The sequence below is a fragment of the Chlorella variabilis genome (genome assembly GCF_000147415.1).
Source record: "Chlorella variabilis unplaced genomic scaffold CHLNCscaffold_8, whole genome shotgun sequence".
NCBI classification, from domain to species: Eukaryota; Viridiplantae; Chlorophyta; class Trebouxiophyceae; order Chlorellales; family Chlorellaceae; genus Chlorella; species Chlorella variabilis.
In genome coordinates, this window is record NW_005435080.1 from 42,594 (window position 1) to 56,991 (window position 14,398).

Sequence of the window (14,398 nt, forward strand, 5' to 3'; positions counted from 1 at the left end):
TTGACTCGGCTAGGGAAGTGTAGAAGCGGGGCATGCAGAGGTGGCAGCAGTTTGGGCGGCAGCCCGCATGGCACGAGCCTGGCAGCTGCACCAGTGGCTGCCACGTACAGAATTTGCAGGGCAGGGAAGATTCCGGGGCTGCCCCAGCTCGCCGGCAGCGTGCCTGCAGCAGTGGGCAGGCGGCAGGCATCAGGCCAGCCGCATTAGCCCGGCCTGCTGACATCCAACCCTGAGCGGCAGGCAGGCTTGCGGCGGCTGCGTGCTCTCCACACGGACTGCGGCTTCCTTCGCGTATGCAGCCTGCCTCACCCTGCAGGAAGTTGCTCCCAACGTCCCTGCACAGCGCACCAGAAAGAAGACGCAAACGGGGCTGTGAGCCACCCTCTGCTCGACTGCAAAGTCGGCGGCACCCCTTGGCCCCACTGCGACACTGTGAACTCTGCATTTCAGTTTGAGCCAGGGCATCCAACGGGTAGTGCTGGGCACAGCATCGGCACAACTGGGCGGGGAGAGGTGCTCACAGCGATTGCAGGGCGAAGAAAGATGAGCCTTCAGAACCCCATTCCTCAGGCAGCTTGCCTGCAGGGATTGATGGAGCAAGGGTGCAGCCCAGATGAGTTCCCCAAACACAGTGCACATCCCAGTGCGGTGAGGGCAAGTGAGATGTCCAGCATGCACAGCTGCCAGGCCGGGTGCAGGCCCCAGCCGCAGCTGATGCATCTAACATGCCCCATTCAGCGGCGGCTTACCTTCAAAGAAGTTGAAATTCACGTCCCTGCAAGGCATGCAGCCGGTGATGAGGCCAGCCCTTTGGAAACAACGGGAAGCACACCAGGCAGAGCGTGCATGCGGGCCCAGAACCATCCAGGCTGCTCCCCTGCCGGCCGCCGCCAGCCAGCCCGCCCCCGTGCCTCGCGTAGTCGGCAGCAGCTGCAGCGCTGCCGCACTCACAGGCTTTCGATGGACGAGGGCCAGGTGACGGGGATTGTGCCTGCAGCAATTACGTTACACACCGTCGATTCTACCAGCCTGGTTCAAGGTTGGAGGCCGGCTGCCAGGCTGTGGAAGAGATGCACCGGCGCCGTTTCGGGCGTCTGACGCAGGGCAGCAGAAGCTGCCAACCTGAGCTGCCAGGCTGCCGCCGGCTGGGCGCACCATTGAGCCGGGTGCCGCGCAGGACCAGGGTAAACATCTGGGGGAAGCCCGTCTGCCAGCTGGCCGGCAGCGTGCGGTTGCCCGCCCCTGCAACAGCCATCGGCGCCCGGCAGCGAAGGGCGGTGTGTGAAGAGCCCTGGGGGCTGCAGCAGCGGCAGCACGCAGCGCGCGCCCCATCTCATGGGCAGATGCCCGCACCCATCCCAGGCCCCACCTGAGTCGAACGCCCCCTGCAGGTCTCTGCAGCGGCAGGCAGGCAGGCGGGCAGGCAGATCCAGTCAGCGACGCCCAGAGCAACGCAGATAGCGTTGGAAGGCCACCCACCCAGGCCCACAGGTCGCGACACAAATGGTCACGTGGCGGAGCAAGCATCCATGCATCCATATTGGCGGCAACATTGGAACGCTCGCAGAAGCGCAACTCACAATTCGTAGAGCTGGGGGAACGACCCCTGCTGGCCCCAAGATTCCGGCAGTGTCCCTGCAGCGCAAGGTGGGCAAGCAGGCACTGTCAGCGCCCTGCACTGCTGTCAGCCATACATGGGCTGGCCACGAGCATGTGAGGCTGCCGACCTGACAGCGAATTGAGAGAAATGTCCCTGCAATCAGTGGGGGCAGGATGAACAGGGCACATCAACACATGGGCCTAGCACGAGCTGTAGGCGCTGGTTTCCACTGCAGGTCCACGCTACAGCAGCAGCAGCAGCAGCAGCAGCAGCCATTCCCAGCAGCAGCATCACATAGAGCCCAGCATTTGGAATGCCATCGCGTTTCCCCAGCTCTCGGGCAGGACGCCGGCAAAGCGGTTGTTGTTCAGGGCCCTGCATGGCGCAGCCGCACTGAAGACTCAGCTCAGCTCTCCTCCAGGTAGCAGCGCAGAGCTAGCGCGGACAGGTGCATAAATTCTGGCCGTATCTTCCACTCACAGGTTGGTGAGCTGCGGGAAGGAGAGGGAGGAGCCGTTGCCGCCCCACGCCGCCGGCAGGGTGCCCGACAGCAATTGATAGGTGATAGTGAGATCCCAAAGGTACCTGCGCAGCAGCAGAAGCACCAATAGCAGCATCTAAACAAGGCCACACCCCTGAACCTTGGCTCTGGCCCACACAGGCAGCGAAAAGGCGTGGATGCCTTGTAGGCGTCAAGTGCAGGACGCAGCGCCAGCCCAGCTGCCCTGCTGCACTCACTCGAGGGTGGACAGGCCGTCCACGAGCATGCCCTCCGCCGCTGGCGCCTTGCAGGCGGTGCCAATCTGTGAGGTGCCGGAGGGGCTGTCGTAGGCGCAGGACAGGATCCTGCGGCAGGCGGCATGGCTGATGAGTTTTGGCAGGCGAGTGTATGGAATGAAGAGCTTGCTCACCGCCACAAACATGGAGGTGATGTGCAGCAGCCCACCCAGCAGGTTTCCTGCACCAACCAGCTGGATGCCTGGCTGGCTGCTCACAGCGTGAAGCCGGAAGTCACATTGGCAACCTCGAAACCATCCCCGCAGGTGATGCCGCCCCACTGGCACACGGGGGTGGTATCGTCCCAGCCGGTGAGATTGTTGTTCTTGCTGAACAGCGGCCAGTTGGCGATGGCATCGCGCTGAGCCAGCAGCACAGCCCGCGTTGCCTCCTCCACCTCGGCTGCAAGGGCGGGCACAAGGCGTCGGCGGCCAGTGGGTTGGGCGAGCGGGCGGACAGGCGGCGATGGCGGCGGCGGCGGCAGGCGGGCGAGCCGGCGGGCGGGGCGCGCGATGCGCAACAATGCTGTGGTGCCTGTATCCTTCTTGAAGGACACGAGCGCCTGGTTTGGGTGCGCAAGCTGTATCTCGCTTTGAGCCATTGTGGGCCCAACTCACTGTCGTTAGCTTGGGCGTTGACATTACGCTCGGGGTGCAGCAGGAGCAAGGCCAGCAGCAGCAGCCACCGAGGTGCCATGCAAGTTTTGGCTCAAGTCGTGCGCATGGCGAGCCTGGGGGTAAATTGGCACTGCTGGAACGAGATTCTCGGATTTTCCAGGGCAGCGGGCGTTTTGAGAAAGCAACGTTGGAGGGTTGCTGCCAGCGGCGCCATGTGGGCGGCTGCAGCCAGCTGCCCACCTGCGCTCACGATGCAATGCTTTACATGTGGTGCCTTATACTTGTGGTGCCCAGGAAGAATTAGGCCGGTTCAACGAATTGTGAAGCCGCCGCAATGAGGGAGGGATGCACACTCCGCCGCATCTCGTAGTGTGCTCGCAGCCGTGGCGACATGGGGAGGGGGCGGGGGGGGGCGCGGCAAGCTTGTCCGTACCCAGTCAATGTCCGCCTGGCACTGCGCCACCCTCGCTCTGCCTCTGCCTGTCTGCCTGGCTGCCATTCACGCTGCGCGACTTGGTGGCAGGTGCCCACAGCCGTTCCAAGATGCCCACAGCCGTCAACGTAAGCAAACTGCAAGCAGCACAGCCCCCGTTCTGTTGTCGCTGCCACTGGTTACCTGGGGCCATCACCACAATGGCACGCATCGCCACTGCTGCAGCAAGCTCTCGATCTGGCCATTAGTTCAGAGAAGCCTGAGAGACAAATCTCAAGAGAAGGCACCCCCGCACCCGCCGCCGCACCCTCTGCTCTCCCCGCCAGCCCTGGCACGGCAACCGGGGAATATGCATCGCCCTGGCTGCGTCGCTGCAGGCGCATCGGGGTGTGGCCTGGTCTGGACCGGAGATCTCACCGATTCAAGCATGGTCCGCGTGAAAAAATGGCCAGGATGCATGGCACCAGCCAGCCCGCCCTGCCACATATGCAAGGTTTACACCCCGTAAACGCCAGGTGGTGGGTTGATTGCCCTCGCTCCTGCCCCACCCCCGGATCTCCCTCTCCACTATGCAGCCCCCGCCGCCATCCTGGCAGTGCTGGATGCCCGCCCCCCCGGCCACACAGCCGCCCGCTGGGTTGCCCTGCCGCACGTGTCTGTGGTCGCCCACGGCTGCGCCTCCCACGCCCTCACCCTGGGATGGACCCGCCATGCCGGCTGGGCTGGGCAGCGCGGCGCTGGCAGCGGCTGCCGGCTGGGGGCATGCCGAGTGGGCTGCCGCTGCGGCCCCCGCCGCTGCCGCAGCGCTGCACGCACTGTTGTGCGCCAGCTGGCTGATGCTCGCCTGCTCGCTGCCCACCGACCTGTTCGGGCTGGCCGCCCCGGCCTCTCCCTCTGCCTCGGACTCGTCCCTGTCTTTCTTCTGTGGCAACCTGGGACTGCTGCTGGCATCAGTGAAGGTAAACCCATGTAGGGTGGGGTATGGGGTGGACCTCATGGCCTGCCTCCGGTGTCCCAGCTGCCTGCACTGCCTGCACCAACCTGTACATCCTCTTTCTTTTGGTTCTGTCTTTCTACCTCCCGTGCAGGCGGCAGCCGAGGCGGGCGTGGACCCAATGGACGTTCGGCAGCGCCCGTGCTCCATCTCTATGATGAGAAGGTCCGAGTCGGGCGGGCCTGGTGCCCCTGGTGCCAAAAGGAAACCCCGTCGCGGGCGCGGCGGGCGGCCTGGGCGCCGCGCCCCGCCTGCAGGCGGACGGCGTGCGCGCTGGCGTGGCGCCCAGCAAGCGCCAGAACCTGGCGGTGCTGCTGGGCAAGCAGTTCAGGGCTGCCGCCGGCAAGGCGGAGCTGGCGGACGGGCACGGCCTGTTTGTGGGTGGGTGGGGAGGGATGAGGGAGAGCACACCTGCGCTTGCTGCTGCTCCCAGTCTGCCTGCCGCCTGCATCCACTTCCAGCGGCTGCTGAGTGGCACAGCCCTGGCTCTAGCTCGCTCTGCCTGTGACCTGTGCAGGCCACACCCGCTTTGCCACCTCCTCCATCCCGCTTCCCTCAGAGTCTCACCCCCACCAGTGGGCCGCGCCTTCGCCCGCCGTCGTCAGGCGCTCGGACGCTTCGACGCCTGGCGGCATCTCATCTGGCACCGAGCAGTTTGGGGTCTTCATCACTCACAACGGTGGGGGCTGGCTGCCGCTGCTGCTGTACCTGCTGCTGCAGGACGGCGGCTGCTGCCGTGGAGCGGCTGGTGGTGCTGGTGCTGGTGCTGCTGCTGCCTACTGTTGTGACCTGCTGCGCACGGAGCGTGCTGCCCCCTCATCCCCAACCCCCCGCCCCTCTTTCCTCCTGCAGGCGACAATGACTTTGCTCGGGACGTGGAAGGCCGCTACCGAACCCACCACGAGACGTCGGTGTTTCTGGCGGCCCTGCTGGGCTCGCCGCCGCACGCCAAGTGCAGCAGCATCAACATGGCCGGCATGATGGAGCTGCACCGCACCGAGGTGGGAGCGGTACGGCTGGCAGCTGCACGGGAGCTGGCAGCTGCAGGGGTGGTTTTGTGCCCCCCGGGCTAACACCGTTCTTTCTTGCCACCTCCCTGGCATCGCATGTGGCAGGGCATGTGGGAAGCCTCCCTGCGCCTGGCTCTCGTGGAGGTGGCCGACGTGTCGTTTGAGCGCGTGGCAGCCGCGGCGCTTGGCGGCATCCGCGGCGACAGGGAGGTCCCCGACCTGGCCGCCTTTGTGTGGGCGGGGCGTGTGGTGGCGCTGGCAGACAACCCCTACGTCTCCTTCTCCTCCATCAACCTCACCCCCGGCTTTGATTCGGTGGCTGCTGACCTGGCAGACGTGACCCGCGTGCTGCACGCCATCACGCGCGACTGGTCCAACCCCGCCTCGCTCAACCGCCGCTCCGGCGCCGCCTTCACGGCCGCCCGCCAGCGCATCGGGCGGGAGCGGCGGGCCGAGGGGCGCGGGGCGGGGAACGACACCGACGGGCAGGACATCGACGTGCTGCTGGTGGGGGTGGTGGGGTCGCTGTGGCTGGCCAAGCAGTTTGCGGCCGACCTCAAGACGCTGTTCCTGGGGCTGCGCGTCGCCGCCATCTCCGCCAACAAGGTGATCGGGGTGCTGGGCGGCAACCGCGGCCGTGTGCCCGCCACCGGCTTCCCCTTCTGCCGCTCCTCGGCAAAGCTGGCCGCCGCCATCGCACTGGCCATCTCCCACTCCGGCCAGACCATCCCCACCATCCACGCGGTGCGCCTGCTGAACGCCATGATGCCCGGCCGCGTGTTTGCCATGGTGAGTGGCGGCGGCAGCCGGGAGCGGGGGAGGCATGCGGGGGCAGCTGTGGCGAGGAGGGCGGGCGGCATAGTGGCCAGCAGCGCTGCAGCGGCAGCGGCAGCAGCCTCCTGCAGTGCCGGGTTTCTCTGTCCCGTCCCGCCACCTGCCCCTCCTCCCAAGTACCCTCACTGCTGCCACCCTCCCTCCTGCCGCCCCCACCTCTCTCCTGCCACCCCGCCACCTTGCGCACCGCCCCGCAGAGCGCCGCCATCGACACGAAGATGGCGCTGGTGCTGGGCCAGCGGCTGTCCCCCGACGCCCCCTTCTCAAGCGCTGCTTCGACACCAAGGCGGGGTGGCGCTCGGCGGAGCCCGCCAGCATCTCGGTGGTGGCCCTGGCCCACTCCCTCACCGAGCTGCTGCTGCTCACGGGGGCCACGCTGGTTGGGGGCATCGGCGAGGGCAGGGGCAAGGACAGGCCGCCCGTTGGGCTGGCCCTCAATGCCGAGGAGCTTCTGGACCTGCGGGTGGAGCGGAATGCGTTTGTGACGGTGAGGTGGGGTGCACAGGAGTTCCAGTGGCAGGCCCAGGGGCGCGGGGTGGTGGAGGGAGCTGGTGGGAGGAGCTTGAGTGGGCAGGTGGTGAGATCAGCTGGCTGCAGGGAGGTGGCAGGCGGCAGCTGGGCAACGGGGCGTTGCTCCAGGTCTTCTGCTGTAGAGGGGCAGCGATGCGGCAGTGGGCAGGAGCCGCTGCGAGCCACGCTGCCTCTGCTCTCACCCGCGCATCCCTGCCCTCCACCTCTGGCGTTGCAGCGCGCCGCTCCGCGCTGACAGGCTTTGATGCAGCCGGCGGCCCCGTGGACAGCCCGCACCACGGCTCGCTGGTGCAAGCGGGGCGGCGCTGGGCGCTGCACATCCTGGAGGGGCCCTGGTCCTGGGCCCTGGCTGCCGCCTACATCGCCGGTACCGTGATATCGGGATACCCGGTGGGTGGCAGGAGGCGGTGGCTGGCCCTGAGCAAGGGTGGAAGCAGCAGCGGCAGCGGCTGGCTGGCTGGCTTGGCTGGCTGGCTGGCTGGCAGCAGCTGGCAGCAGCGGCTGCCCTCATCAGCGGGGTCCAGCATCGCTGTGGGGCGGAGTGCAGCCGGCAGGCGCTGTCGCCCACCGGCCCGCGCCGCCGCTGCCTCGTGCCGCTGTGCCGCCGCAGGTGGTGCACGCGATCGTCGACGCCATCACCGCCGCAGCGGATGCGGCCCCTGAAGTGCGCACCGCGTCGTCGCATGCGGCGCTGGTGTTTGATTCCATGTGAGTTCCCCCCCTCCCTCCTCCCTGGGGCCCTTTGCCTCGGAGTCCCTGCTCTCGGCCCGGCACAGCGCAGCGTAGCGTGGCGGACCCGCGCTGCGGCCGCTCAGCCCACCACGGCGCCGCCCTTCCACCCTCGCCCTCCCCTGCCCGCTGCCTTCTCAGGATCTACATCTGGTGTGGCATCCTGGCGGCCTGCCTGCTGCGCCTGGTGCAGCGCCGCCCGCTGCTGGCGCGCTGGGGCAAGCGCACGCTGGTGGTGGCCGACGTGCCCTACGTCTCGCAGTGCGTGGAGGCCTTCGTCTCCAAGAGGTTCGCCCTCTCCTACGGCATCGCTTCCATCGAGGTGGGTGTGCGGCTGGGAGCACCGTCCGCCGCCGCCGCCGTGCGGCTCGTGCTCTGACGTTGGTGCCTTCACCTCCCCCCCTCGCCTTGCGCGCGCTCACCCACCTGACCGGCCTCCCCCCCCGCCTTCACCTCCTCCCTCCGCTACCCCCATCCCTCAAGCTGAGGCTGCCTCTTCACTCTCCTCCCTGTGACCATCCCCCCCGCCCCCACCCCTCCCGCAGGTCCACGCCGCCAACCCCGCCGACCATCTGGTCCACAAGTTCACCCACCGCGTGGCGCGGGGCGTGCTCATCGCCTTTGGCCGCCCCGACGGCCGCCTCTACTCGCAGACCACCACCGAGGCCTGGATCCAGCGTGAGTTGGTGGCGCCTGCAGGCTGTGGCGCCTGGATGTGGCGGCTGGCAGCAGCTGGTGGCGCTGAAGGCTGGCCCTGCACCGCTGGGCCGTGCTGTGAGGAGCTGCTGGTCGCAGCCGGCTGCTGCCACCACTCCGCCGCTGGCGCTGCAGCTGCTTCCGCTCCTGCCCCGTGGCGGCTGCCGCTGTCGGCGCTCGGCCCTGCCTTCCCCGTCCCAGCCGCCGCCTCCCTGCTCGCCCCCCCGCCTGCCCGCCGGCAGTGGGCCTGCTGCAGGCCAAGGTGATTGCCAGCCTGGGGGCGCGGCCCGAGGTGCTGACCCTGGGCCACAACGCCTTCACAAACGAGTACATCGACAGGCACCTGGTGCTGCCCACCACCCGGCCCAAGGTGCGCGCGCGGCGTGCTGGCAGCCGGGCTGGCAGCCGGGCCGGCTCAGCGCTGCAGCAGGCGGCTTGCAAATGAAGGGCTGGGGTGCGGCGGATGGGGGAATGCCGTCGCTGTGATAGGAGAGGGCGGAGGGCATGTGTGTGTTGCACTGCGCAACGCCAGGCTGGCAGCCAGGTGGCATGCCAGGTGGCATGCCAGGCTGGCAGCCAGGTGGCATGCCAGGTGGCATGCCAGGCTGGCAGCTGGCGGGTCGCCCACCTCCTGCAACTCCTTCTTTCGCTGCCCGCTCTCGTCGGTGGCAGCAGTGCCCGCTGGCCTCCCCAGCCGCCGCATCACCTGCCCCCTCGCCTGCCTGTCTGCGCCCCTCCCGCCCCGCCCCACAGGTACTGGCTGAGCTGCTGCAGAGCCTGGACGACGAGCAGGGCACAAACCCCAATGCCCTGTATGCCGCCCGCCGCCACGTGCTGGCCGGCACCGTGCTGGCAGACGGGGCGGTGAAGGCGATCAAGGCTCACCGGCAGAGCACCTTCAAGTGTGCCGCCTCTGCTGTGGGCACGGGCGCCGCCTCGCCTGCCGACGCCTCACCCGCCGCCACGCGCCCGCCCGCGGCCCGCGGGAGCCAGGATCAGGCTGGGAACGGCGCCCCCATGGCCAGCGGCGGCAGAGGCCCGCCCAGCTCCGCCGACAGCGAGGAGGCCGCCGAAGGCAACCTGACCCGCGTGCTGACCTTGAAAGACCTGGCCGACACACCGCTGGGCGCCCTGGGCTCGCGCAAGGCCTTCAGCAGCGGCGGCACCGGCGAGCTGGCCCGCGGGGACAGCGTGCTGGCTCTCGGAGTGGAAGCGCACGTCATGGGAGGTGAGCCGGGGGGGGGGGCCGGCGCCTCAGCGCCGCGGTCGCGGCTGGGCGTGGCGTGCCGGGCCGTCATGGTGCCAGCTGGCTGGGGCTGGCCATGGTGCGAGCGGCAGATCGGGGGAAGCTGGGCATTCACACGCCTCGCCTGCTCTCCGCCGCACCTGCTAAGACTCCCACACTCTGCTGCCACTCGCTGCCACTTACACCCCCCCACGCCCCACCTTGCGCGCCCACCTGAGCAGAGCACCGCCTGCATGCGGGCAGCCGCAAGGACGCGGTGGAGGGTGCCTGGCAGCGCATGTCCAAGCTGGCCAAGCACCGCGAGGCGCTGATGGCGGACGGCGACGCGGACGCCACGCGGGCGGCCATGGGTGCCATGGCATCGGGCATGAACCAGATGCTGGACGACCAGGTGGGCAAACTGCACGTGGGGCCGTGTGCTGGCGGGTGCGGGCACGCTACAGCTGTGATGGTCCCCAGCGCCCTGCACCTGCCTGCGATTCGTGCTGCCTGCGGCTGCCTGGCTGGCTGGCGCAAGGCGTGATCGAGGCGCTGCTGGAGAGCCGCTTCCTGTCGCTGGAGCGCCTCATCGCCTTCTTCGTCAGTGAGTTCCAGTGGCTGCTTGCATGCTGTGCCCCCTGCTCGCTTGAGTTGGCTTCTGGCCAGCAATCAGGCGTGCTCGGCGCCCTCCGCCGCTGCCCCCGCAGTGTTCCACGCCATGGCGGCCGCCTGGCCCCTCAACCTTGACATCTCCCGCTCCCAGAGCGGGCTGCGCATCGCCACCACCGCCGCCCCAGTTACCGCCAGCGACATTGAGTTCACCCTGGCAGAGGCGCAGGCGGAGCGGCTGATGCGGGGGGCATCCAGCCGGCATGCCGCAGTGGCGGCGCGGTGGCGTGGCGCCGCCGAGCGCGGGGTGCGCCTGCGCAAGATCAACCGGCTATGAGAGTGCGCCCGACGCAGCTCGAGGCAAACGTTCCCCGCCTGTAGCCACCACTGATGGCACCACCCTCATCACTGAGCGGCCATCAGATGTGTACACAGCCTGGTGGTCCTTGCATTGCTTTTTGAGGGTCCGCCCCGCAACACTGATCACTTGGAAACAGACAAAACAGATTAATGTGTGCCAACTCATTACAGTTGGTTTCTTGTGCTGGCCCTCCTTTGCGCCGCCGCCAGACTTGTATGATCATACAGACCCATTCCAAATGTGACAAACTCGTCCATGGATGGACGCCTGTGAAGAAATATATCGGCTCCTGATCATGATCGAGTACCTCCGATGTGTACTGCTGGTGGTCACCACGGTGTTGGATGTCGCACGGCGGCGGCGGCAGCGCTCCTCCAGCCGGAGTTCCTGCTGCTTGATTGTGTGAAGCTGTCTTACATTTAGTGTGGTGATGAGTTCATGCGATGATGGTGGCTGTGTGTGCCATCCAGTGGCTAGGAGATGATTAGGGGGGAGGGGGGGTCATGTCGACATGACGTCATGTGGAGCGGGAGGCTCTTAGTGGGTGCTAGTGCAGGCGCCACCAGCCACGCCGGCCAATACATTTGGGGAGCCGGGCCAGGGCTGGCAGCCAGGCCACAAGGCGGGCGCTTATGCAGGTTGTGCAGGCCAATCGAAATTTGATGCAAAGAAGTGCAGTGGGATTGAGGGCGCCCTCAAAAAACACATTCGCGTAGCACGCCGGCGTGCTACGCGAATCGCAACAAAGGCAAGGGGGGACGGCGTGGTCAGGGAATTGCAGTTCAAAAAGAAAGGAAAACTAGATCCAGCAGCTGGACGCTGCACAGCGCCCAGCTGCAGATGCTGTGAATGAATGGGAGGCAGGGAAATGAGATCGGAGCGGGGCCGGGGTAGAGAGAAACATACTGTGTGACCAAGCGGTGATGAGGTGGCGGGGCCTGCAATCTAGCGATTGCGGCGGGGAGAGCCGAAGGAGACAAAAGGGCTGGAGCCAAGTGCGAGGTTGCAAGGATGTGGCTTGCGACATCTTGGGGGGGGATCAAGGCGAGGAGCCGGGCAAAGAAGGCAGCAACGGTCGCTGCGTCGCTAGGACAGGCATGGGTCTAGTTCTGGCAAGGTGGCTTGGAGGCTGTGCGAAGGTGGTGGGTTGCCAGTGGGTGCAGTCGGTGCAGTGCCTGGGATGCTTGCGTGGCTTGCTGGTGAAAGGGTCTTAGTAGCGGCAGCGCACAGGGCTGGCTGGCTGCCTACTCGCAGAAGGCGGCCAGGAAGCTGCGCGCGCTCTGCAGGCTGCGCACATCCTCTGGCGCCATCCCCGCCTGCACCAGCTCCAGCCCCACAGCAAACACCTCCACATCTGGCAGGCTGCAGGTGCTGCAGGGAAGCAGAGGGGCAGGCGGATGGGTGAGAGTGTGGCTGGGTGGGTGACAAGGGGAGACGGTGGGCAGAAGGCAGAGGCTGCCTCGCCAGCGAAGTGACTGCGCACCTGGACGCGGGCGGGAGGCTCCTGTAGCTTGGGATCAGGCTGGGCGGGGAGGTGGCGGTGATGGGCGAGCTGGGAGGGGCGGTGGGCTGGCGGGCCAGCAGGAGGCAGTGGCAGGAGGCGCCTCGCTTCATGCCGGCGGCCCGCGGCCCGTAGGGCAGGAAGGCGCTGTACGACTGGCTGCGCTTGATGCTGCTCAGGCGCGGCATGGGCCCGTGGCCCGCCTGCGCGTGCCACTGGTGCTGCGGCGGGGCGGCGCTGCAGCCGCTGGTGCACCTGGACAGCATGGGGGTGCCGCTGCTGTAGCAGGGCTGGCCGTCGGCGAGGAAGAACACCGCGCCGCCGCCGCTGCTGGTGACGCCGCTGCCGCTGTCTGCGGTGCTGGTGGGCAGCCTGGCGACAGAGTGCCAGCTGCCTGCATCGGCCGCGGCCTTGGTGGGGTGGCGGTTGGCCTCTGGGCTGACCAGCGCATCGATGGAGCGCAGCAGGGACAGGCGCAGGGGTGCCTCTGCACCAGAGGCACTAGGGGCAGCAAGGGGGGAGGTGTGCGTTGGGACCCGGTGTCAGGCCTCCTGCAGCCGACAAGCAGGCGCATGCCAGAGGCGCCCTGCAGGCACCTGGCAGCAGCAAGCAGCTGTGCTGCCGCACGGCAAGAGGGGCGCCGCCAGCTTGCCCACCTGGGTCGGCTGTGGGGGCGTCTTGCAGCGGGAGCCACGACAGGTCACCAAAACACATGGGGCGGGTGGGTAGCTGGTTTGCTCGAGGGAAACACTGCTCTGGGGGAGTCCCTGCAAAGAGGGCGGGAAAGGTGGTGGCACATGAGTCGGCGTAGCGGCACTTGGCGGCGGTCGGCAGTCCCGCTGCCGCCAGCTGGGGGTTGTCAGTGGCCCATGCGACTGCGGCGCCCAGCGGCAGCCGGCAATGTACCTGTGGGACGCCTGGAAGCTTGAACCGACACGCTGAGAGGGCGGGGCCGCGTGACCAATGGCTTTATCGCCGGTGCGGCCTCCGCGACGCCTCCCTGCTACAAAATGCCACTTAAGATGTGCCCAATCCTTGCAGGCGCTCGCCGAGCGCAGCACAGCTCTTGGTTTCGCGGCGGGGGCGGCAAAAGTACGCCAGGTGGTTGCCGCCGCTTGGTTAGGCGAGGACGGGAAGCCTCCGTTGTTCAAGTCTGGGGAGACCAAGCGGACGCCGATAAACACTGGGGGCGGTGCTTGATCTCGAGAAAGCGTCCGACCGGGCCGGCCGCCCAGGTAGGCCGCCACGAATTCACTGGCAATTCAAGTTCCCTTCATGCCGGCTTCATGCCGGCTCCAAGTTCTTCTTCTCATGACGATGCCCCAACGACGCCCTAGGACCATTAAGTGCAGTGTGTGCAGCTGGCTAGCCAGTCCCGCCGCCGCCTCAAAATGCCTCCTTGTGCCACTGGCACGGTGTGCCGCCGCCGCGCTGCAGCTGGCTCAGCAGCATCCCATTTCGTACAGCAAGGATGGGCCGTAGGAGGACAGCGAGTCTCCTGGTCATCAGTGCTGTCTGTCTGATTGCCGCAACAATCACTCTGGTGCGCGGATGCCACTGTACCGTCCTCACAGGCACATCGGCAGGGCATCCCAAGCGTGCACGTGAGCAAGCAGGCGGACATGCACATGTCAGATCTTGATGGGCCATCGAAGACCCTGCGTGTGTGTGCTATGGCACCCGCGCCTTGAGCGGCGGCTTCGGTTGGCGGTGGGTGGCGGCCGGTGGCGGCGGCAGATCCTGACCGCAGAGGCCCAGCACCCCCGCCACGAAACCAGAGCAAACGCCCCCGCCGTACATATCAGACGATTGGGCATCCGGGGAGCCTGAATGCATGAAGGTCTACGTGGCATGAGCGATCGCCGCGCAGGGAAGCAGGTCTGTTAGGGCCCCACCCACCACTTGCCTTGCTGCAGTTTGAATTCCAGTCAATCCGCCCCAGCCCCCCAGCGGGTCACCGCCGACCCTGCGCCGCCCTGCCCTTCAACTCCACCCTTGAGCCGCTGGCCTACCCGCCCCACCGCCTCATCCAGCAGGCAGCAGGCATGGCCAAGGGCAAACCAGCAGCTGCGGCGGCTGGAGGCAAGGCCAAGAAGATTTTCAGCAGGAAGGAGGTGGAAGCCTTGGCGGCCAGCGGCAAGCACGTTTTCATGTTTAAGGCGAGGAGGGCCAAGGAGCGATGCAGGGCCTCTGCGCCGACCCTCCCACCTGCCGCCACCCGCCGCCTTGCTCTCGCGCCGCCGCCCAGCACGCGTGTTTGGGCTGCTCCCACAGGGCGGCGTGTATGATGTGAACGTGGAAGAGCTGATGCACCCAGGCGGCCGCCAGGTGAGCAGACAACGGGCTGGTGGGGTGGCAGGGAAGGCGCCAGGCAAGCGGGAGACATCCTCTTGACCCGCTACCTGGCCCCCTTGCTGCCGCGACCTGGCCACCCTCGCCTCACCCGCCCTGCCCTGCCCTGCCCTGCCCTGCCCCTCGCCG

At 67.3% G+C, this 14,398-nt stretch overlaps 4 protein-coding genes across 4 annotated transcripts in view; 2 read left to right on the forward strand and 2 right to left on the reverse strand.

Moving 5' to 3' along the window:
- Positions 1–3,073, reverse strand: part of CHLNCDRAFT_144680 (hypothetical protein) — a gene marked incomplete at both ends in the record, with an annotated part of 7,347 nt that extends 4,274 nt beyond the window's left edge. The window contains 14 exons of the mRNA XM_005848333.1: positions 109–163; positions 310–335; positions 522–579; positions 750–775; positions 952–991; positions 1,156–1,242; positions 1,370–1,395; positions 1,581–1,635; positions 1,728–1,753; positions 1,895–1,975; positions 2,081–2,185; positions 2,339–2,446; positions 2,596–2,779; positions 2,995–3,073. Of these exons, the coding sequence (XP_005848395.1) occupies positions 109–163; positions 310–335; positions 522–579; positions 750–775; positions 952–991; positions 1,156–1,242; positions 1,370–1,395; positions 1,581–1,635; positions 1,728–1,753; positions 1,895–1,975; positions 2,081–2,185; positions 2,339–2,446; positions 2,596–2,779; positions 2,995–3,073 (956 nt within the window). The remainder of the gene's footprint in view (positions 1–108; positions 164–309; positions 336–521; positions 580–749; positions 776–951; positions 992–1,155; positions 1,243–1,369; positions 1,396–1,580; positions 1,636–1,727; positions 1,754–1,894; positions 1,976–2,080; positions 2,186–2,338; positions 2,447–2,595; positions 2,780–2,994) is intronic.
- Positions 3,074–3,434: 361 nt separating this feature from the next.
- CHLNCDRAFT_57572 (expressed protein) lies at positions 3,435–10,392 on the forward strand (the record flags this gene model as incomplete). Its single annotated transcript, XM_005848139.1, has 18 exons — positions 3,435–3,517; positions 3,754–3,857; positions 4,003–4,386; positions 4,516–4,586; positions 4,679–4,802; positions 4,939–5,100; positions 5,274–5,422; positions 5,537–6,220; positions 6,465–6,816; positions 7,014–7,186; positions 7,407–7,504; positions 7,667–7,847; positions 8,071–8,203; positions 8,464–8,591; positions 8,975–9,449; positions 9,689–9,858; positions 9,927–10,050; positions 10,154–10,392. The coding sequence occupies 18 exons, from the start codon at positions 3,435–3,437 to the stop codon at positions 10,390–10,392; spliced, it is 3,834 nt and encodes a 1,277-aa protein (XP_005848201.1).
- A 424-nt stretch (positions 10,393–10,816) lies between these two features.
- On the reverse strand, positions 10,817–13,080 carry CHLNCDRAFT_57573 (expressed protein). The gene is made up of 4 exons (XM_005848334.1): positions 12,824–13,080; positions 12,574–12,684; positions 11,900–12,404; positions 10,817–11,787 (listed from the first exon to the last, which is right to left on the reverse strand). Exons 2-4 carry the CDS (start codon positions 12,629–12,631, stop codon positions 11,661–11,663), a joined length of 690 nt encoding a protein of 229 aa, XP_005848396.1. The 5' UTR covers positions 12,632–12,684; positions 12,824–13,080; the 3' UTR covers positions 10,817–11,660.
- Positions 13,081–13,962: 882 nt separating this feature from the next.
- The window catches only part of CHLNCDRAFT_144683 (hypothetical protein), a gene marked incomplete at both ends in the record, with an annotated part of 2,831 nt that continues 2,395 nt past the window's right edge, over positions 13,963–14,398 (forward strand). The window contains 2 exons of the mRNA XM_005848140.1: positions 13,963–14,031; positions 14,192–14,245. Coding sequence (XP_005848202.1) covers positions 13,963–14,031; positions 14,192–14,245 — 123 coding nt within the window. The remainder of the gene's footprint in view (positions 14,032–14,191; positions 14,246–14,398) is intronic.